This window comes from Phyllobates terribilis, unplaced genomic scaffold (assembly GCF_046119375.1).
Source record: "Phyllobates terribilis strain yellow unplaced genomic scaffold, ASM4611937v1 Scaffold_12__6_contigs__length_324123572, whole genome shotgun sequence".
Classification (NCBI taxonomy): Eukaryota; Metazoa; Chordata; class Amphibia; order Anura; family Dendrobatidae; genus Phyllobates; species Phyllobates terribilis.
Window position 1 is genome coordinate 131823330 of NW_027362772.1, and position 23904 is coordinate 131847233.

Here is a 23904-nt window from a genome sequence, read left to right on the forward strand (position 1 = left end):
CCCACTTCAACTCCTGACCCAGCTGCTCCGCCTCTTCCCCTGCCAGAGACTTTTGCAGTGACCCTTGAAAATTGACTTCCTGTTTCTACATAGAGCTTAGAAAGACTGAGCTTTTTCATCACGTGATATCATAGACTTAATGGGAAAAAGAAGAATTATCTGGGTAGAAAGGCAAAATGAGCAATTGTAAGTACACAGTGCTGGATAATATGATGACTGCAATATATTAAGATGATAAAAATTTTGATGGGAGGAGGAGGAGTGCTTCTTTAATATAATATTCTGTATTAGCGCTTTTTAGATAAGGAACACTTTTCCGTCACTCCCTCTTTGAACATTTCAATGGCCAAAATGGTTGTCATGCCTAGAGATCCTGCATTTTTTGAGGTACAAGATTCTCCATTGCTGTCTGCAGATATAGTTGATATTCTGCCGGATTCCTACGACCTGAGACCAGTCTTCTACCATCTCTCTGTGGTAGCTGCTCTGGAATATAAGCGTTTGGAGTCGGAAATAGCAAGGAATATGTATGAACCTACTAACCCATATTAATATACAAAATTAGTTTAATAAACATCAAAGAAAATGATTCAGTACAATAAGCTTACTGGACCAAGCTGAATTTGTAGCACTAATGGGATAAATAATGCTTATTTTTCTGCCAGCTGTACACTGTAATGTCTGAAATCTTCATGTTTCAGAGGCTTGGAGGTGGCCATGCGCACATATTCCAGTCTCCATTCTACCTTGCTCCGTCCTCTCTGACCTAGAATAACCTGCTAGTTTTACACTGTGCTCTTTATCATATATTACAATCGGCACAATGGAGCTCCGGAGCTGTGAGAACTTTAACGTCAGTTATCATCAGGCTATATACTGTAAGATCAGACTGAAAGTCACTGCGGGTCTTTTGGGTTGAAGAATGAAACTGTGAGATGTTCTTATGGGTAGAAGAACAGATAAATATTTGCTTAAGTCACCTGCATTTTCCTATTTTAGTAGTAATAAAAATCATTTAATTTAAAGCATACCTCCAATAAAAATCAAAACTTTATGTTGCTGCCAGGAGGACCACAACTAGAGTGGGTGCAATGGCTGCAGTCATTTCTGAATCCTGGAGCCTAGTGAGGTCCTATTGTAGATTTTGCGTTGGGGCCAACGAGCTTCAAGTTTCAACAATGTCCGCTCCCACAATAACAACCACTGTGCCAACCTGCTGCTAATTTATCACTTTCGCAAATGAGAAGAATTCTTCTTCTGCATGTCTCTAAGTTCTCTTGGAGATTTTCCTGCTTTGTTGGAAGTTCTCCATTTCTCGGGACAATCGGGTATAATAACTTTCATTATACCGAATGACAACCCCTCTGTAATATATAACACCACAATATTGGTTGTCACCAGCAACTGGATAACGTTGATTGGTGTCTTATTCTGGATATTTTTCTTACAGTTTTTATTACAATATCTTTCTTATACATTACCGTGCATATGTTTTAGGCCGGTGTGTAAAAATACTGCAAAGTAAGAAGAAGTGTTAATAGTTTATTTTTTCCCATTAATAAAATACAAAAAGAGAAATCTAAATCAAAATACTATTGATTGTGGCCGCCCTTTGCTTTCAAAACTTTAAAACAGCTTCAATTCTTCTAGTTACACGTGAATACAGTTTTTGAAGAACTCGGCAAGGAGGTTGTTACAAACATCTTGGAGAACCAACCACATATCTTCTCTGGATGTCGTTTACACAAATCCTTCTGTCTCTTCATATGATCCCACACAGACTGGATGATGAGATCAGGGCTCTGTGGGGCCATATCATCACTTCCAGGACTCTTTGTTTTTCTTTATGCTGAAGATAATTCTTCATGATATTGGCTGTATGTTTGGGGTTGATGTTCTGCTGCAGAATACATTTGGAGCCAATGATATTGTATGATGGATAAGTATTTGCCTGTATTTCAAAGCAATAAGTACAACAAGAAATGGACAAAGTTGATGACCGTAGATGCAATGGTTGGCTAAGAAAATTTAGTGCAGCAGATGTAAGTCACATCATGCTCACTTCCCTTAGAAATCGGAAGATGTCCAGCAGTGCCATCAGCTCAAAACTGGCAGCAACCAGTGGTACCCCGCTACACCAATCTACTGTTCAGAAAAGTCTAGCCAGAAGTCATCTTCATTTATGCACTAAAAAAGGAAATTTTGTGAAGATGCTCTGGACAAATGAGTAAAAATTTGAAATATTTTACTGTAACAGAAAGGTTGTTGCCTTAAGGGCAGGAGAGTAGGCAGGAGAGTGGTACAATAATGAATATCTGCAGGTGGCGACAATGAAGTATGCTGGAGGATACTTGCAAGTTTGAGGCTACATTTCAACAAATGGAGTTGGAGCTGAGGACTTGCTCAGGATTAAAGGGAACCTGTCACCAGAAAAAATGCTATTAACCTGCAGATATTGGGATAATCTGCAGGTTAATAGCGTTACTAACCTTAGCTGAATACTAGGAAAATTAACTTTATGTCCCCCGGTAGCATTCAGGTTTCAGTCACGGGGGTGGCTCCAGCACTAGTCACCACTCTGACTATACAGAGCGACGGCTGTAATCGCACCCCCGACCCTGACTGACAGCCGGATTTAATGCATAGCCAGTGTCAATCAGGGACAGAGGCGCAGTAACAACGGTGACTGAACCCGTGCCAGAGCTGCCCTTGTGACGGAAACCTGAACGCTGCCAAGGGGAATAAAGTTCATTTTCTCCCCACAGCGTTCTGCTACTTGCAGGTGCCGGCCAGAATAATAAAGCTATTAACCTGCAGATTAACCCCATATCTGCAGGCTAATAGCGTTTTTCTGGTGACAGGTTCCCTTTAATAGTGTCCTCAACACTGAGCTATACAGGTAGATACTTATCCATCATGTGATATTATCAGCGAGGCGTCTATTTGGCCCCAAATTTATCCTCCAGTAGGACATCAACCCCAAATATACAGTCAAATAAAAGTGATGATAGGGCCACACAGCATTGATCTTAACATTGTCGAGTCTGTCTGGGATGACATGAAGAGACAGAAGAATTTGCACATGCGACATCTACAGAAGGTCTGTGGTTAGTTCTCCAAGATGTTTGGAACAACATAGGGATTTGATTTAGATTTCTCTTTTGTTCATTCACTTTGCATTTTCTTTATTGATAAAAATAAACTATTATCACATCTATCATTGGAAGCTTCTCATTTTGCAGCATTTTTTCCACAACCTTTTGCACAGTACTGTATATGACAGCAGAACAGACTCTGCATTTGGATTCTGTTAGGAGAAAAATTGTTTTCCAGCCACATAACTCATTTTTTTATTTCTCTCTAGAAATTTTGGATTAGTTCAGGTTGCAGACAAGTTCACATTGCCCGAGGCACAAAAAATCATCTTCTTTTCTTGCATAACACTGATTCATCATTATTAATAAGCTTCCTACCTGTTGCTCATCTACTACACCCTGATATGTTTTAGATGGAAAATGTACGTCGGCGTCTAAGGCATGTCATGTGCACATACACTAATGGGTAATATTTCCAAATTAAGTTTTTTCAAAGTTTTAAAAGTTGTTTTCATATAACGAAACAATCAGACAATACCATGTCATAGGACCAAAGGATGGACGAGGCTGATGTTGTTTCCCCACATTTACTAAGACATAAATAATAAAGCAGAAATAAAAAATGGGAGTGATTTCTGCCAATTTTTTTTAATTGCCATCATGACAGAAAATTAAATCTATACCTACTATGATCGAAAATAGATTTGCACAAGAAATATATCACCTTTTCAAGGTCATTGGCTTAATTATTCTGACATAAACCATTTAGTTTTGGTGATCATGCCCACTTTTCAGATGATGAGCAAAATTGCCATTTTTATAGCAAATTTCATGCAAGTCATATTTCTTACTTGAAATTTACAATGCAGAAACCCATTGTGAAGGAGATGCAGAGCCTGCATGATCGCAGCCAGGTATATTTTTCTTAGAAATGCTTCACTTTTTCAGAGAAAATATAGTTGGACGATCCAACCGGTGACAATAAGAAGAGACGCAACTAGTCCATCGTCCAGGGGACAATAATATGGAATAAGAGGCGATCAAAGCATCATATCTACCCCAAAATGGTGTTACTAAAAACATCAGTTCAGGGCTCAAAAAATAAGCCATCACACAGCCCCATATCATAAAAATTGAAAACGTTAAGGGTCACATTTAAAACATATCATTTCTCCTTGCGGAGAGTGACACGTTAAGCATGTCACAGTGAGGAGACTTTTAAAACCGCAATGCTCCTCCTGGAAATATGCAAATTGTCTCCTCAGAGAGGAAGCGGACTAGAACTCTGGTGCCACCTACAGGAAGTAACAATCCTAAAAGTCAATAGTGACCCTTTAAAGAGCCTTATCACATGACTTAAGATATAAGCCAGGACCAGAAACTCAATTTGCAGACACTGTGTCTCGGATTACTGCCCCTCGTCAGTGCAAAGTGTGAGTTCTGGTTTGGCTGGGTGAGAGGCGTCAGAACTCACACTTTTACATAAAAAAAATAAAACTATACATATTTGGTTTCTACGTATTCGTACTGACCTGGAGAATCAGATTGCCAGGTCAGGTTTACTATATAGTGAAAAAAAGGTGGGAGGGCACAAGCCCAAAAAAATGAACCAGGACACAAATAAATATGAAAAATACAAAAAACTTTATTGTTAAAATATACAGGTCAGGGAGGAGTGAAAGTGCATACATACAAACATCCAAGTGGAAATAGAAGCAGCACCAAGACATATAGTTACTATGTTAAAAAGGTACATGAGTTTCTACCACCATTGGAAGGGCAACCAGAACCTCCTTACATATACAAATAAATTTCCCATATATCCCTCATTAGAATAGTAAGTACATGGAACTCCATATATCTTGTCTTATTTTGTACTGTTCACCACACGATCCAAGTATGACCAAACCCCCAATATAAATATCGATGCATATTCATATGATAATGGTAAATTATCTGAGGCACCCAACGGTCGTAAAGGTGAACCCACATGTCGGTGCTGCAACCCCGACGCGCACTTCAGCACGACAGCCTTTTTCGTGCCCTGTGCCCCTTGAGAAAGGCTCTTGTGCTGAAACAGCTTGATCTGGCCTAGCCTGCGTGCTTTCCTCCAGGTGTTTCCCATTCTTGCTGATTTCCTAGCCATTTAGCTGGTTAGCTATGAGCAGACCTTTGTCAGCTGTAGCTTTGATCAGTGATGTGTGTGCTTTGTTCTGTGTCTGGTTTCCTGATCTTGTTGCCGGACCTTTTATTTGTCTTGACCATTTGTATGTGTTATCCATTTTGCTCTTGACATTCTCTGACCTCAGGTACTTGACACCAGACTTGCCTCTGACTATCTCTTTCTCTTATCCCCTTATCTTGGCATACCCTCCTGGCATTTGACCCCGGATTGTTACTTGACCCTGCCTTTGTCTTGCCCCTCTGTACCACGAGCCCACCTGGTATCTGACATCGGGCCTCCTGACTACCTTGTCTCACGGCTTGTCTATGAGCAGTAACTCAGTGTCACATAACCTCAGGCGATATCTGGTCATATATATGTTTTTATTACTGTGGGCACATAGACTCATTTGGAGATAATTATAATTTTTAGCTACAACTTCAGTTGATTTCCACTTTCAGACCTTTGCATCTTTTACATCTTGCTGGATGCATTAACCCAATTTGTATATGTACATCCATTACCCATTCCTGATGTACTATATCCTCTATGGCAGAGGTCCCCAACCGCCGGTCCGCGGACCAGGACCGGGCCGTTGGGGTTTTTCAGCCGGTCCGCGGGGAGAGGGGGCCCCTCCAGCCTCCAGCAGGGCCGCCATCAGGGCATGACTGCCCTGACTCCAGTATGGGGCCCGGCCGGTAGGAGCCCCCTCGGAGCCCCCCTCTTGTGCGTCTCTCTCCTCATGGGGCCCCCGGCCGCATGCTAAGCGCCAGGTCCGGGACATCTTAGCGCTGCGCTGCTGCGGCAGCACCTTCATGATTCCCCTGACTTCCGGTCATGTGACGGCGCCGTCACATGGCCGGAAGTCAGGAGAACCTGGTGTCAGCGATTTGGACGAGCGCCAGGATTCTGCAGGGATCGCATGGGGGTAAGTATAACAAGTTTTATTTTTTTTTAAATACAATTAACTAGGAGTGGGGGGAATGGGAGATGCACATGGGGGGAGGGGAGAGATGAGAGATGCACATGGGGGAGGGGAGAGATGAGAGATCCACATGGGGGGGAGGGGAGAGATGAGAGATGCACATGGGGGGAGGGGAGAGATGAGAGATGCACATGGGAGGGAGGGGAGAGATGAGAGATGCACGGGGGGGTGAGAGATGCACGGGGGGTGAGAGATGCACGGGGGGATGAGAGATGCACGGGGGGTGGATGAGAGATGCACGGGGGGGTGAGAGATGCACGGGGGGGTGAGAGATGCACGGGGGGTGGATGAGAGATGCACGGGGGGTGAGAGATGCACGGGGGGTGGATGAGAGATGCACGGGGGGTGAGAGATGCACGGGGGGTGGATGAGAGATGCACGGAGGGGGATGAGAGATGCACGGAGGGGGATGAGAGATGCACGGAGGGGGATGAGAGATGCACGGAGGGGGATGAGAGATGCACGGGGGTGAGCTGCACATGGGGGGGTGAGAGATGCACATGGGGGGGTTATGTTTACATAACTTTGTTGCCTTATGAAGGGCGGGGGGGGGCCCCCAAAAATTTCTTGCACAGGGGCCCACTACAGTCTGTGTCCGCCCCTGGGATGAAGTAAATGCAGCTGAACAGCAGCTGTCAGGACAGCTGCCCTATCCTGCTGCAGGGCGTGATGGGGCCTCAGTGATGCGGCTCCTGGCACAGCACATTATGTGGGGCTCCTGGCATAGCTCCTGGCGGGGACCTGGTCTACACTATATGATAAGTATGCACTAAACTCCAAATCCCTCCATTACCCCGCCCCCATATGACCAAAGCCCCGCCCACCCCACCCCCTCCTTGCTGGGCCATGGAAAAATGATCTTGCTTCAAGCCGGTCCCTGGTGCAAAAAAGGTTGGGGACCACTGCTCTATGGTACATTTTTAGATGTCATCACCATTATTTTAATGTTTTAATTATGTCTATTTTGATATTGGAACTAATAAAGGCTATTTTGATATTACTTTATGACTATGCAATCATTTCTTTAGGATTTTACTGTTAGTATTCAGTATTGCCAAAAATCTACTCAGGTGTGGACAACCCCTTTAAAGTGCTTATCAATTTATGAGCATAAAACAGATGCGAAAATAATTGGTTAATGTGTCCAAAAAGCAAAAAAATTCAATTTCCTCCAATTACTTCTTGCTGCTGACACATTATCCATATAAATTGTAGTTCTTTTTTTTTCTGGTTGGAAAACAAATTCAGCGAGTGAAAAGAACAAGAGAACACAGATCTGACCCCTGGTATTTTCTTATTCTGCAGCAGCTAGTATTTAAAATCAAGCCCATTGTTCAGGTATGTACCATACAGGCCATATAGCGAGCAGAGAAAGTCATCCGCTACCCTTTTCTTTGATTTTCAACTCTGCTTGTCCTTGCAAAATAATCTGACTTGTATTCTCCGCTAACATGCAAATTACATAATGTTCAAAATGATCCCTGATATACCAGATCAAAGGAGATAAAACAACCATTTACTACATTAATCAAGACATAAAACCAATGCTACCTAGAAATTTCATGTGGGTATCGGTAACATAGAACCCACACTACATCACATTGTTGCGGATTGTTTTATTTTTTTGACTTGTAAATATTTCTTAAACATTTCAAAAATAAGTTATAATTATAAATATATAGTTATATTAGATTATAAATTATTCTAAATATACAATTATAATAATACATAATTGAAATTATATTATTACTATATCAAAAATTATAATTCATATTATCGATAATATTATTACAAATATATAATTATAATAATCAAAATATAATACTTATTATTGTTATAAATAATATTATTAATACTATAATAAATATATAATATAAATATGTTACTTTATGTCATAGTTTTTCATATTCCTGTACAATCTTAAAGACTGACCCCACGGGCCCAGGCGTCAGTCCTATGTGGGAGATATGAGGCATAATGTAATATTATGCAATGTGTTATGTGAGTATTAAAGTTACATAGCAGTTTCAGTATACATATGAAAATGTATTTATTTTACTCTCTTATATATCACCATTAATTCCTCATCATCACTGTCCCCATTGGGGCTCACAATCTAGATTCCCTATCAGTATGTCTGTGAAGTGTGGGAGGAAACTGGAGAACTTGAAGGAAACCTCACAAACATGGGGAGAACATACAAACTCCTTGCAGATGTTGTCCTTGGTGGGATTTGAACCCGGTACCCCAGTGCTGCAAAGCAACAGTGCTAACCACTGAGCCACCATGCTGCCCTATATAGCACTTATATACAGCTAGTTGTCACCAGGTGATGGTTCCATCATCTCTGTATGAAACTAACTTCATAAGAAAGCCATATACTTTTATAAGATTTTTTCACATGTCTTCAGCTTTGGGCCAAATTATTTTACGCATGACATCATTAATATACTAAACTGGAGCGCTGCTGGGCAGGGATAATGGATCAACACAAGTCCCACAGGTCGAACCCTCACTTAACAAGATGTAATGGCATATCCAATTGATATGCTATGACTGGCTTGCACGTGACTTATTCCTCTAGTGATAATCTACTGCTGATAAAACACTGTTGGAATTGAAACTACAGCACACAGTCTAATAAGTGACACATCCCTGGAATCAGGGTCTCTGCCCCTACATTATGCTGCTCTCACATAAAATAGCCAAAATCTGCTGACAGAATCTCTTTGAAGTGAACCTGTCATGTCGAGAATATGAATTTATATCCTCTCTGCAGCCACTTGCTTCCATTCATGTATGGAGCGGTTACAGTCACTGCTCGGTATACAGTAAGCACACTGTAATCACACGTCAGCACATTGATTGACAGCCTGCTCTGCAGTGCGTGTCTGCAGACTGACAATCTAAGAGCTGGGGAGTGATTATAGGAGTCGGCTGTATAGTGAACAGTGACAGTAGCTGCTCCCTGCACCGCCCCTATGGCTGGAAATGAGCAGTCACAGGGAGGATATACATTAATTTACTCCCGGTAGCCGCTGTTCCAATCTGGTGGGCAGATAGGATTTTAGTGATATTTACCTGCAGATTCACCCTATATTACCTTTAAGACATTTGACATGAAAGTAAGAGATCAATAAAACAATAGGGAACTAACGTCAAACTTTTTGAAGTTTGTGGTGATTTTCCGTGAAGGTTTCTTCTTTTCTTTTTAATTGGTTTTGTTGAACTCAGATCTTAAGGATACAATACAACAAAGCAATATAAGAACACACACCGTGTGTACGTGGGATTTATAAAACAAATAGAACGTTAAACATTTCTTTAAGCACATACAAAGTGATGTAGCAACAATGATACAAATGATTATATGACCTTATGTCAAGGCAAACCAGCACCAAGGTTAGTGGAAAAATGCACAAGTGTAGCAAATAAGCCCTCACATCACAAGAGCCGGTCTCAAAATCATGCAAAACCGTAGACCATAAGGAGGGTAAGTAGTCAGAGGTGAGGCTCACCATACAACCCAAATCTTAGAAAATGTCTTCTGGCAGCTCCTGTATAGAAGTTTCTGGTGATTTTCCATGAATGAGTATTTTGTGAAATTCCGTGTATGAGTCCATACATTTTAATCTGGTGGGTGCGGGCCAGGGGTCTGAGAGATATTCATTACTACTGTAAGGGAACAAAACCTTTCAGAACTAATATAGAAGAGAGAAGTTGCAGAGAGGACAGGGTATGCCAGTGCTCCGAGTAAGGTGACGTCAGAGAGGCCGGCCCACTAGATAAAAAGCCAGCACGCCAAAAGGGAAATGTTCCTGGAGCCATAGGAAGAAGCAGTGAGAGTCGTGGCAGTTCCCGGAACCATCATCGCGGTCAACAGTTATGTGTATCCATGGAGCCTAGATGTCGACGGTCAAGCCCCGAAGACCCAAACGACGCCGGTCAAGGTTCCCAGCCCAGATGTCGACGGTCAAGCCCTGAAGACCCAAACAATGCCGGTCAGGGTTCCTCCCCCGCGTGAAGGCGGTCAACAGTTCAGGAGTAGCCCCAGGCGACTACGGTTCTCGGACCAGAACTCACAGTCTGGGGGTTGCAGAAGTTCCAGAGATACTGGGTTAGGGATCTGTACTTGGGTCGGCAAGCGGAGGAGATCCGTGAGACGGGCCGTCACTTCCGACAGGGACACACTGTACCGGGCACGGGCAGAGGGACGGCCACGGGCCAGACGGGGACCATCCAACGCAAGAGCCGCGCAGCAAGAGTTGATAAACTTCCCAGGGAGGCTGAGAGGTAGTTTATGACGAGACCAGAGACCTACCGAGGCTTCCAGAGACTACCCTCTGCTGAGTATAGTAATTAACATTCTAGCCCCCCCAGAATAATATTGGACTGTAGGCCCCTGAGTTCAAACACGTTCCTTATAGTATAGTGATCAATATTTCTTTCTGCTGTGAAAATTATTGTTTGCTTTATTACCTGATAGCGTGAATATTGTCTCTGTATAAGCTACTGTCAATAACCATCTTAATTCACATTAATCTGTTAAATAACAAAATTAGGTTGTTGTTCCGCCTGTGCCTCCACTGTTGCATCCAGATCTCCTGCTTACGCTACCACTAGCACTTCCTCCTAAGCATGTTCCTATGTGCCAAAAATCAGCATTAGGTGACAGACATTAATAGCATCTATGGAGAGGTGATCTACCCATCTTACTCAGTTGTCGGGGAGATAAATAATATTGATATAAAAAGTAGAGTTGTATCTTCTTATTAATCCCTTCGAAGGAAAGATGTAATGGGGATTCCAGTGCCTTGTTCTACTTTACTGTAGTTATTTTAGTGCGTTTTTTATGCATTTTTTATGCTAATTTTCCGCTGCGTTTTACAGTACCAGCAAAGTCTATAACATTTCAGAAATCTCATGCATACAGCTTGTTTTTTTTCCTGACGTTTTTCACCCATTGAAAGTAATGGGTAGTGCCTAAAATGCTGAAAAAAAAACAATGCAAAAGCGTAGGTATCAGGTTTTGCTGCGTTTTTGGTGTCAAAACCTGAGGAATTTGAATTAGGTCATTTTTTTGTCATAAAACTTTATAAGCATGCGCAAGAAACAAATGGACAGTGATAAAAACATTGTAAAAAACGCAGGAAATAATGCAGCAAAAATCAAGGAAAACCCGATTTTTTGAGGCAGGAACTTGACTGCCAAGAGAGCAGGTTTTGGTGCAGAAAAAAAGCAACGCGGTAGGTGTCTCACATTTCAGTATAGTATAACGGATCTAATAATAGCAGCTGTAAAACTTACTTTTAGAGCTGTAAAAACCTTTCTGTACTAACAATACCTTTTGCAGAAACAAATTCTTATTCATCACACTGGAATTTTCTGTGACAATGCAAAATTCCCAGGTGCTTTGTGTTGTGCAAAATGATAAATTCTTTTTCCACGCTGAAATATCACAGCAAAATAAACTATCTACACAGTATGCAGATGTATACGATATACACACAGGTACAATATACACTATGTACACAGTATACAAATACTGTATACACAACATATTCTATAGGCACAATAAACACATGTATACAATATACACAATATTCACTCTCACCCTTTGGACTATAAAGGACAATTAAGTTGCTGAACTACTGTGATGAGCCAGTGTAAAGCAAATGCAATCCTAGGCTTGTGCGGTATGTGCCCCTCGCTGCTGACACCATTCTGATTTTACAGGCTATCTATATACAGGGTAACATTAAATCTTTGACCCAGGATTACTAGAATTTAGCTGTAACTTCGATATACTGAACCTTTTAACTAGTTGATGAGCAGATCTTTTGAAATTCAAATTTACCAACTTCATCAAAATGTCACAAAAATTTGATTTTCAGTGCCTTGAAAAAATATTCATCCCCCGTGAACTTTTTTACATTTTTTTCACGTTACATCCACAAACATAAATGTATTTTCTTGGGATTTTATGTGATATACCAACATAACGTAGCAAATATTTGTGAAGTGTAAAGGAAATGATACATGGTTTTCATGAAATTTACATGCCAGATCTCTTGACTGACGAGTTATGGACTGTTTCCACTACTAGGCCGGTTATTGGGGAACTCATAATGAGCGTATAGTACAATACACCTCTGATTCCAACACATGGAATACATATATACCTCAATACGATCACTGCCAACTCCACAATAACAAAAGGAACTACTAGCTGCCACCACCAATCTTTCTACAGGCCGATTGGACACCAGTTACAGGTAGCGCATGGTTTCAGGGCTAGGGTTTACAGAGCAAGAGGAACGAAGCTATTAAGTTTTATATATTTAACCTAGAAAGGTAGGCAGTGTTTATAAAAAATATACAAAAATACAAAAACTACCGCACTCCTGATTTGTTCTTGGTGCACGGGTAAGGTACCAAGCCCAAAGTATTATATTAGAAGAACCCGGCACTCAAGGAATTTAGAAAATTGGGTATAAAGTTTTTAATGAAGTAGGTACAATCAAATAAACAAACGTTTCGGTCCCTCGGGACCTTCATCAGTGTACTACAAAAACGAGAAAACAACAAACAAACACACAGTTACATATGGTAATGATCATGTGTTCTGCGAACGTCGGTTGACATCGTCAGAGGAAAACATAAACAAGTGCAATCCTTGTAAGTCAAAAGGCTACCTTCATAGGGCGACACGAAGGGAGGAAGGGATCAGGGAGGAATTAAGAAGGATGTCCCATGGGAAATGTGCGAAAAAAGAAAGAGGTAACATACCAAGGTACGGGTCATGAGGGTGGAAAAGGAATCCACTAAGATTGCTGTAAAGCAGAAATGAGTACATTAAAAAAGGAACTATATAGGAAACAAGGGAGAAAGTAGAAATACAGAGAAGGGGCATACCTGAGCTAGAAACTGGAACATATACCGAGGAGTATAGGCCAGGAAAGGTACGTCAGTAGAGAAAGCTGTAATAGGATAACACAAATGAGAGAGGCTTTTTGAAAAGACTACAGGCTCAGAGGGCTGAAGGAGGGTGACACATACCTGGAAACTGAGGTACAGAGTAGAATGCAGACGCGGTATCCACCGCTTGTCAAAGGTGATGCAGTGTATGAGGTGTCACCCTGGGGTTATATATGTGGTGGGAATAAGGGGAGGAGGTGTGTGTCATGAGCGGTGGGACGCTGGAGTGCGTGCTGCCGAGAGGACCTGAACCGGAAGTGACGCGAACGCACGTCATCGGGTCACATGATAATCACATGAACGGAAGTATCCCATGTTTGCATTCCAGGAGGAGAGCGGTGCGTTCCACTGCTTGTAGAAGGTGTGTGGCTTGGTATAGGAAGCAGGTAGGATGTGAAATCTCGAGAGGGGACATCCATAGGGAGCAGGGAAGGAGGTGGAGGTATTAGGAAGGTTGCTGGGGAGAGAAAAGGGGGAGAACACATTAAAAACCATAAGCATGTACATGAGGAACAAGAGAGTGAGGGTATACTCTAAGTATATTAATTGTTCTAGATAACTTTACAAATGCAGTATTATTCAAGACAGAACAAATCATACAGAATTATGTAAAGCATAACCAATGGTACAGAATGGGAATGGAGTCCATCACTAAATACGTACTGAGAAAATCCCATTATAAGCGCGGCTAGCTGTGTGCTAGTGTTCATTGTAGACCAATTAAATGAAAGAGAGCAGGTCGTAGTCCCGATTGAGTCCTTTCGGGGATAATGTTTGAAGTTCATGAATCCAGAAAGATTCATGGCGTTTAAGCATACGGATGCGGTCGCCGCCTCTCCGTGGGATGGGTACATGATCTATTACTTGAAATTTGAGTTGTGAGATGGTGTGTCCAGCGGTAGAAAAGTGGTGTGGTATGGGAAGAAAAAGGTTTTTACAACGGATAGTGGATTTGTATTTTGATATACGGTCTTTGACCGGTTGGGTAGTTTCCCCGATATAGATGAGACCACACGGGCACTTGATGAGATAGATTACGAAGGAGGAGTTACATGTGAAGAAGTCCCTAATGTGAAATTGTTTGCCGGAGTGTGGATGGTAAAACGTATTACCCCTGATGATATTGTTGCATTGAAAGCAGTGGAGACAGGGAAAAGTCCCAGTTTTGGGGTTAGTAAGGAATCTCTGTCTGGGTATAGGAGGGTTGGTGGGTAAGTCAGCTCGGATCAGGCGATCTCTTATATTGGGTGCTCTTTTGAAGCACGGGAGGAAGGGGTTTTTGAATTCAGGAACTGATGGGTATGCTGTGTGTAGAATTTTCCAATGTTGATAGATCTTGAAAACCCCCCGGGCCGTCCCATTGTGGCTTCCACAGATTCGATACTGTCCCCTTTATCCATCTTTTTGGAAAAGATACTGACTCCTCTGACTCAGAAAAATCCATCTTACTTATTGGACACAGGGGCCTTTTCCCTGTCTCCACTGCTTTCAATGCAACAATATCATCAGGGGTAATACGTTTTACCATCCACACTCCGGCAAACAATTTCACATTAGGGACTTCTTCACATGTAACTCCTCCTTCGTAATCTATCTCATCAAGTGCCCGTGTGGTCTCATCTATATCGGGGAAACTACCCAACCGGTCAAAGACCGTATATCAAAACACAAATCCACTATCCGTTGTAAAAACCTTTTTCTACCCATACCACACCACTTTTCTACCGCTGGACACACCATCTCACAACTCAAATTTCAAGTAATAGATCATGTACCCATCCCACGGAGAGGCGGTGACTGCATCCGTATGCTTAAACGCCGTGAATCTTTCTGGATTCATGAACTTCAAACATTATCGCCGAAAGGACTCAATCGGGACTACGACCTGCTCTCTTTCATTTAATTGGTCTACAATGAACACTAGCACACAGCTAGCCGCGCTTATAATGGGATTTTCTCAGTACGTATTTAGTGATGGACTCCATTCCCATTCTGTACAATTGGTTATGCTTTACATAATTCTGTATGATTTGTTCTGTCTTGCATAATACCGCATTTGTAAAGTTATCTAGAACAATTAATATACTTAGAGTATACCCTCACTCTCTTGTTCCTCATGTACATGCTTATGGTTTTTAATGTGTTCTCCCCCTTTTCTCTCCCCAGCAACCTTCCTAATACCTCCACCTCCTTCCCTGCTCCCTATGGATGTCCCCTCTCGAGATTTCACCTCCTACCTGCTTCCTATACCAAGCCACACACCTTCTACAAGCAGTGGAACGCACCGCTCTCCTCCTGGAACGCAAACATGGGATACTTCCGTTCATGTGATTATCATGTGACCCGATGACGTGCGTTCGCGTCACTTCCGGTTCAGGTCCTCTCGGCAGCGCGCACTCCAGCGTCCGACCGCTCATGACACACACCTCCTCCCCTTATTCCCACCACATATATAACCCCAGGGTGACACCTCATACACTGCATCACCTTTGACAAGCGGTGGATACCGCGTCTGCATTCTACTCTGTACCTCAGTTTCCAGGTATGTGTCACCCTCCTTCAGCCCTCTGAGCCTGTAGTCTTTTCAAAAAGCCTCTCTCATTTGTGTTATCCTATTACAGCTTTCTCTACTGACATACCTTTCCTGGCCTATACTCCTCGGTATATGTTCCAGTTTCTAGCTCAGGTATGCCCCTTCTCTGTATTTCTACTTTCTCCCTTGTTTCCTATATAGTTCCTTTTTTAATGTACTCATTTCTGCTTTACAGCAATCTTAGTGAATTCCTTTTCCACCCTCATGACCCGTACCTTGGTATGTTACCTCTTTCTTTTTTCGCACATTTCCCATGGGACATCCTTCTTAATTCCTCCCTGATCCCTTCCTCCCTTCGTGTCGCCCTATGAAGGTAGCCTTTTGACTTACAAGGATTGCACTTGTTTATGTTTTCCTCTGACGATGTCAACCGACGTTCGCAGAACACATGATCATTACCATATGTAACTGTGTGTTTGTTTATTGTTTTCTCGTTTTTGTAGTACACTGATGAAGGTCCCGAGGGACCGAAACGTTTGTTTATTTGATTGTACCTACTTCATTAAAAACTTTATACCCAATTTTCTAAATTCCTTGAGTGCCGGGTTCTTCTAATATAGTACTTTGGGCTTGGTACGTTACCTGTGCACCAAGAACAAATCAGGAGTGCGGTAGTTTTTGTATTTTTGTATGCCTCCTATATACCAGCACCCTGATATAAAAGGTCATGACTACTACAAATATTTTTTCATACAAAGCTGAGGAAACCACTCACATTATCTCACAAGCAAACCTTCCCTGCGACTTTCTACAAGTTCCACCCAAGGAAAAGAGGGGGAAGGACTGGGAGAGAGAACGGAGACACCTCACCAACATCGAACTCCACTGCGCAACCTTATCCGAATATATCCGCGTCCAGCGCATTCCACGAGGCCTCAGGGTCCCTCTGCGCCCTACTCTATTCAGTGATAAAAAGGAGTATTGCACTAAATTCGAGAAAATACTTAACAAATGTTCATTTGATTTAATGACTCTCACTGTTGAATTTCTACAGAAGGACATCTCGACATCCAGGGAACAAATCTCAAGCATTGAGACACAACTCTCCACTTTAATCCCACCCGAAGAGTTTGAAACCTTAAAGAGGAAAACGGACACCATCATCGAACAACATAGACGGGATACGGAGAGTAGAAAACGAATCAAATTCGCAAGAGACCTAGAAGACTACCAACAAGACAAGGTTTACAGATGGCGCGACAAACAAGCCCCGAGGCGCAACTATACATATCACAGAAACTACTCATCAGATCCCTCCACTTCAGGCTCGGAGACAGACCGACATGCCCCTATTTCTTCTACTCGTTTTTTAGGCACACAGAAGAGAAACACGAGAAGAAAAGGACCAGACGAGGAGGCGCCCGGAAGAAGCAAAACGGACTTCACCCGGATTACCCGCTCACAGGTACTACCACGTTAGTAGTTAATATCTCTTCACGATCCCTCAGCACAGCTGAGATCTCTGCCTTACAAAAAGGACTGAACTTTTGCCCCTCCAGCAGATGTAACACGTTCATGCTCGATATGGAGCTTCAGAGATTTTACCGCTCCATACGTCTCAAAGCCCACTTCGCACATGAACCTACATCCACGAGCTCTCAAACCGCTCCACTACCAGACCCAGTCCAAATCACTGCAGCTAGCCTCGGCCTTAAGTCTAAAAGCACATACCGTCCACCCAGGGACAAACATGCGGTAGAAACCTTTATAGGTTTTATCAACAGCTCCTTTGAACAATTAAGGGGGGACATGCAAAAAGGTCTGATCCATTACCATCACAACATGTCAAGTGTAGACAAACAGGCCCTCAAATCTCTAGAGACTGACAAAACCATTATAATTAAACCGGCTGACAAGGGAGGGGCCATTGTAGTCAAGGATGCAAATAAATACACTCACAAAATACAACGACAACTAAATGACAGTAAGGTATACTCTGTATTAGAAAGGGATCCCACATACAACATCAGTACGTCAATCCTTAACACAGTTGACCACTATTTGGCACAGAAAACAATTGATCACAAAACACGAGACTTTTTAATAAAAAAATATTCCATTACACCTGTATTCTACATCCTTCCCAAAATTCATAAAGATCTTGAAAACCCCCCGGGCCGTCCCATTGTGGCTTCCACAGATTCGATACTGTCCCCTTTGTCCATCTTTTTGGAAAAGATACTGACTCCTCTGACTCAGAAAAATCCATCTTACTTATTGGACACAGGGGCCTTCCTTGATACAATCCATTCTATTCATCAAATACCACCCACTGCCTTTCTTGTCACTCTTGATGTCAATAGCTTGTACACATCTATTCCCCATATCAAAGGTATAGAATGTGTGGGCAACTTGCTAAATAGATTCAACACACCCATGGACACACAGAATCTCTGCATAGATCTATTAACCTTAGTCCTCATCAAAAACTTCTTCTTGTTTGGGAACACCTTCTATCTTCAAAAACAGGGGACTGCAATGGGCTCAAATGTAGCGCCCCCGTACGCCAATTGCTATAAGGCGGAATTCGAGCAGGAAGTTGTCTATTCCAACGACCTGTACAAATCACATGCGATTACATGGAAAAGGTACATAGACGATATTTTCCTGATATGGGGGGGCCCTTTAGCAACTCTTGAGACCTTTTTTGACATCATCAACACGGCATGGGAAGACCTCAAATTTACAATTACTTCTAGTCCTGAGTCTATCAATTTTCTAGACACCAAGGTCATTAAAAATGAAAAGGGAATATTGTCCACATATTTATATGTCAAACCAACGGACAGAAATTGCTTACTTCATTTTGACAGTGCACACCCCAAATCCACGATCTCATCTATACCCAAGTCCCAATTCCACAGGGTGAAACGCATAGTGAGCGACACCACCACACAGGACACACGTCTTAGAGAGATGCAACACAAGTTTATGGAACGGGGGTATCCCCCAGCTCTCTTACAAAAATCTCTCAACCCAGACACTCGAAGTCGCCACACCACCTCGGACCGTCTCCCCTTTGTCCACACTTACCACCCTGCAGTACGTATCCTTCATAAAAGGATCCATCAACATTGGAAAATTCTACACACGGCATACCCATCAGTTCCTGAATTCAAAAACCCCTTCCTCCCGTGCTTCAAAAGAGCACCCAATATAAGAGATCGCCTGATCCGAGCTGACTTACCCACCAACCCTCCTATACCCAGACAGAGATTCCTTACTAACCCCAAAACTGTGACTTTTCCCTGTCTCCACTGCTTTCAATGCAACAATATCATCAGGGGTAATACGTTTTACCATCCACACTCCGGCAAACAATTTCACATTAGGGACTTCTTCACATGTAACTCCTCCTTCGTAATCTATCTCATCAAGTGCCCGTGTGGTCTCATCTATATCGGGGAAACTACCCAACCGGTCAAAGACCGTATATCAAAACACAAATCCACTATCCGTTGTAAAAACCTTTTTCTACCCATACCACACCACTTTTCTACCGCTGGACACACCATCTCACAACTCAAATTTCAAGTAATAGATCATGTACCCATCCCACGGAGAGGCGGCGACCGCATCCGCATGCTTAAACGCCGTGAATCTTTCTGGATTCATGAACTTCAAACATTATCCCCGAAAGGACTCAATCGGGACTACGACCTGCTCTCTTTCATTTAATTGGTCTACAATGAACACTAGCACACAGCTAGCCGCGCTTATAATGGGATTTTCTCAGTACGTATTTAGTGATGGACTCCATTCCCATTCTGTACCATTGGTTATGCTTTACATAATTCTGTATGATTTGTTCTGTCTTGCATAATACTGCATTTGTAAAGTTATCTAGAACAATTAATATACTTAGAGTATACCCTCACTCTCTTGTTCCTCATGTACATGCTTATGGTTTTTAATGTGTTCTCCCCCTTTTCTCTCCCCAGCAACCTTCCTAATACCTCCACCTCCTTCCCTGCTCCCTATGGATGTCCCCTCTCGAGATTTCACCTCCTACCTGCTTCCTATACCAAGCCACACACCTTCTACAAGCAGTGGAACGCACCGCTCTCCTCCTGGAACGCAAACATGGGATACTTCCGTTCATGTGATTATCATGTGACCCGATGACGCGCGTTCGCGTCCCTTCCGGTTCAGGTCCTCTCGGCAGCGCGCACTCCAGCGTCCCACCGCTCATGACACACACCTCCTCCCCTTATTCCCACCACATATATAACCCCAGGGTGACACCTCATACACTGCATCACCTTTGACAAGCGGTGGATACCGCGTCTGCATTCTACTCTATACCTCAGTTTCCAGGTATGTGTCACCCTCCTTCGGCCCTCTGAGCCTGTAGTCTTTTCAAAAAGCCTCTCTCATTTGTGTTATCCTATTACAGCTTTCTCTACTGACATACCTTTCCTGGCCTATACTCCTCGGTATATGTTCCAGTTTCTAGCTCAGGTATGCCCCTTCTCTGTATTTCTACTTTCTCCCTTGTTGACTATATAGTTCCTTTTTTAATGTACTCATTTCTGCTTTACAGCAATCTTAGTGGATTCCTTTTCCACCCTCATGACCCGTACCTTGGTATGTTACCTCTTTCTTTTTCGCACATTTCCCATGGGACATCCTTCTTAATTCCTCCCTGATCCCTTCCTCCCTTCGTGTCGCCCTATGAAGGTAGCCTTTTGACTTACAAGGATTGCACTTGTTTATGTTTTCCTCTGACGATGTCAACCGACGTTCGCAGAACACATGATCATTACCATATGTAACTGTGTGTTTGTTTGTTGTTTTCTCATTTTTGTAGTACACTGATGAAGGTCCCGAGGGACCGAAACGTTTGTTTATTTGATTGTACCTACTTCATTAAAAACTTTATACCCAATTTTCTAAATTCCTTGAGTGCCGGGTTCTTCTAATATTATAAAAAATATACAATCATCCATCTGACCGATATTTAGTTTGAGGTGTTCAGCCTGCCTTACGGTACTGTGAATGAATGCGTTATGTTTGTCCCTTCGGTATGACGTTGAAATTATACCTCCCATAAATGTTGGATCGATGCAGACCCTAATATTCATCCCTGACCACTGGCTCTAAAGAGTCTGACATCTCTGGCGATATCTTTATCAATATTACAATTTTTCTCTAGAGTCTGAAATTTTTGCTAATTCTTCTTTCACACTCGCTCTAGCTCAGAGAGATTTAATGGATAAAGTCTGTGATTAGCAACTTTCAAGTCTTGATACAGATTCTCAATGAGATTTAGGTATGAACTTTGATTGCGCTATTCAAACACATAAACATGCTTTGATCTAAACCATTCCATTGCAGTTCTGGCAGTATGTTTAGGGTCGCTGTCCTGCTGGAAGGTCAACCTATGTACAAGTCTCAAGTCTTTTGCAGCCTCTAACAGGTTTTCCTTCAGATTTATCCATCTCCCCATCAACTGTGACCAGCTTCCCTGTACCTGCTGAAGAAAAGCCTCCTCCCACAGCATGATGCTGCCACTACCATGTTTGACAGTGGGGATGATGTTTTCAGAATGATGTAGTGTTAGTTTTCCACCACACACATAGCATTTTACATTAAGCCCCAAAATTTCTACTTTGGACTCATCTAACCAGATCACCTTCTTCTACATGTGTCTCCTACATGGCTTTTTGCAAACTGCAAACAGGAATTCTTATGGCTTGCTTTCAAAAATGGCTTGACTTGTTCAGGATGTTTGATTTGTCAAACATGGCTTTATTCTTGCCATTCTTCCACAAAAGACAGATTTGTGGAGTATAGACTAATAGTTGTACTGTGGACAGATTCTCCCACCTGAGCTGTAAATCTATGCAGCTCCTCCAGAGTGGCCTCTTGGCTGCTTCTCTAATTAGAGGTCTCCTTGCTTCGGATGTCAGTTTAGGTGGACAGCCATGTTTTGGTAGGTTTGCAGCTGTGCCATACTCCTTCCATTTTTGGATGATAGATTGAACAATGCTCCAGGAGATGTTCAGAGCTTGGGGTATTTTGTTATAACCTAACCCTGCTTTACTCTTCCCCACAACTTTATCCCTGACCTGTCTGGTGTGTTCCTTGGTTTTCATAATGCTGTTTGATCCCTAATGTTCTCAAACAAACCTCTGAGGCCTTCACAAAACAACTGTAGTTATACTGAGAAGAAATTACACACATGTGGACTCAGTTTGCTAATTATGTGCCTTCTGAAGGCAATTGGTAACTCAGGATTGTATTAAGGGTTATCAGATTATAGAGGGCTAAATACAAATGCACGTCACAATTTTCAGATTTACATTTTTACAAAAATGTGAAAACAATGTATCATTTCCTTTACACTTCACAAATACTTGCTAGTTTGTGTTGGTATATCACATACAATTCCAATAAAATACATTTAAGTTTGTGGGTGTATCGTGAAAAATTGTGAAAAAGTTACCGGGGTATGAATACTTTTTCAATGCACTGTAAATTAGTGCAAAGCTCAATACTGGAAAGCTTTTAATTACTTGGAAAATACATGTGGGACAGAGGAGGGAGAGATGGAGAACCTCTTTTATTCCCAAACGTAGTGTGAATTGAGCCTGATGTTATATGGTCGAAAGAGCCAATGTTAAATGGAAAGCCTTGTAACTAACCAATATAATGTCATTTTAAAACATATAAAATGTAATGTGATGTATTGGTTCCCTCTCAGAAAATGAGATATTGGAGGCTTCAACTACCAACTGAGTTAATGTCTTCTAATAACGATAATGCTGGAGACACCTTATTATAACAGCTAAGTAATTCTGCTCATAACAGTCAAAGAAATAGAATCCCTGGAACGATAGCTAAAAACAAATTTTACTGCATTCTGTTTGTATGTTTCACTCAAAGGAAATATGCAACAAATATTAAAAAACAGATTCCCTATCAGCCTACAATAATACACAGGAATAGGCTATGCAATACAGATCATAATAGCATCGGGTGGTTGGAGATCTATTGTTGATCTATTTGCTCACAGTATATTGAACCATGCCTAACATTTGGAGGTGCACCAGCCAAAAGTTTCAAGGGACTACCCCACAAACAATATTTAAAACGTATCCATGTTATTGGTGATAAATATATGATTGGCAACATCCAACCACTGGAATCTCCATTAATCACTAGAAATGGTCTTAAAACCCCTGGGAATGGAGTGGTAGTGCCCATAGATATATTTGCTTCTATAGGTCTATAAAAGTATAATGTGTGATCCCCACTCCCATAGATAGTGGGATAGTGATAGTGAATGATGGTTATAAATGAGCACTACTGCTCTATTCACACAGTTACACAGGACCCATGTTCTTGTGGTCAATGGAGGTCCAAGCGGCCATACTCCCCGCGATCATGCATTTATTACCTATCCTTTAAATTGGTTGGCTTCTTTAGCCTTCTCTGGACAATACCTTCTAAAAGTATGGCCATGCCTTCATGAAGAACACATTGACACTTGGTCATCTATATAGTTTCTGTGAAGACGGGCCTAAAACATTTATATAAAATACATTTATGAGCGAGGGAGAAAGATACATTTTGCACTCATCACCATGATCATTGGACATTTCCATTGGACTATCATTTAATATCATTATAGCTGGGTTTTCAGTTTTTTTGTTACCTGTTATAGTATATGGATAATAGTTCCAAGCCTTTTCCGTGATGTAGAATATCTTTGGCACAAATCCTCTCACCCATGTTGGCAGTTTGCTAGAAAAGTACAAGAAACACAATAAGTATGACTGATAACACTGGTCAGAGACAGATTAAAGCTAAAATTATAAGAATAAGTCTAGGTTTCTACCACGTTTATGGTGCACATTGAGCTTATGCTGGGAAAGTCCAGATGTCTACACTGACGTGCCCACGGGATTTAATAGAAAAATCTATGGCAGACGGCATCTTTTTGGCATACGTTCGGATGACGTACATCAGTTTACATGTGTCTCAACTTCATCAAAGGCGAGCGTCTACAAATGTGCAAAAGCCACTGCTGTGATATACTGCATAGGTGTACAGGTGCATATGTCTACGACAAGTAAGAATCACT

General features: G+C 42.0%; 1 protein-coding gene across 1 annotated transcript in view; it reads right to left on the minus strand.

Annotated features, from left to right (window-relative positions):
* LOC141172272 (cytoplasmic phosphatidylinositol transfer protein 1-like) overlaps positions 1–23904 on the minus strand; it is a 199627-nt gene that overhangs the window by 77273 nt on the left and 98450 nt on the right. Inside the window, exon 3 of the mRNA XM_073656288.1 lies at positions 23476–23564. Coding sequence (XP_073512389.1) covers positions 23476–23564 — 89 coding nt within the window. The remainder of the gene's footprint in view (positions 1–23475; positions 23565–23904) is intronic.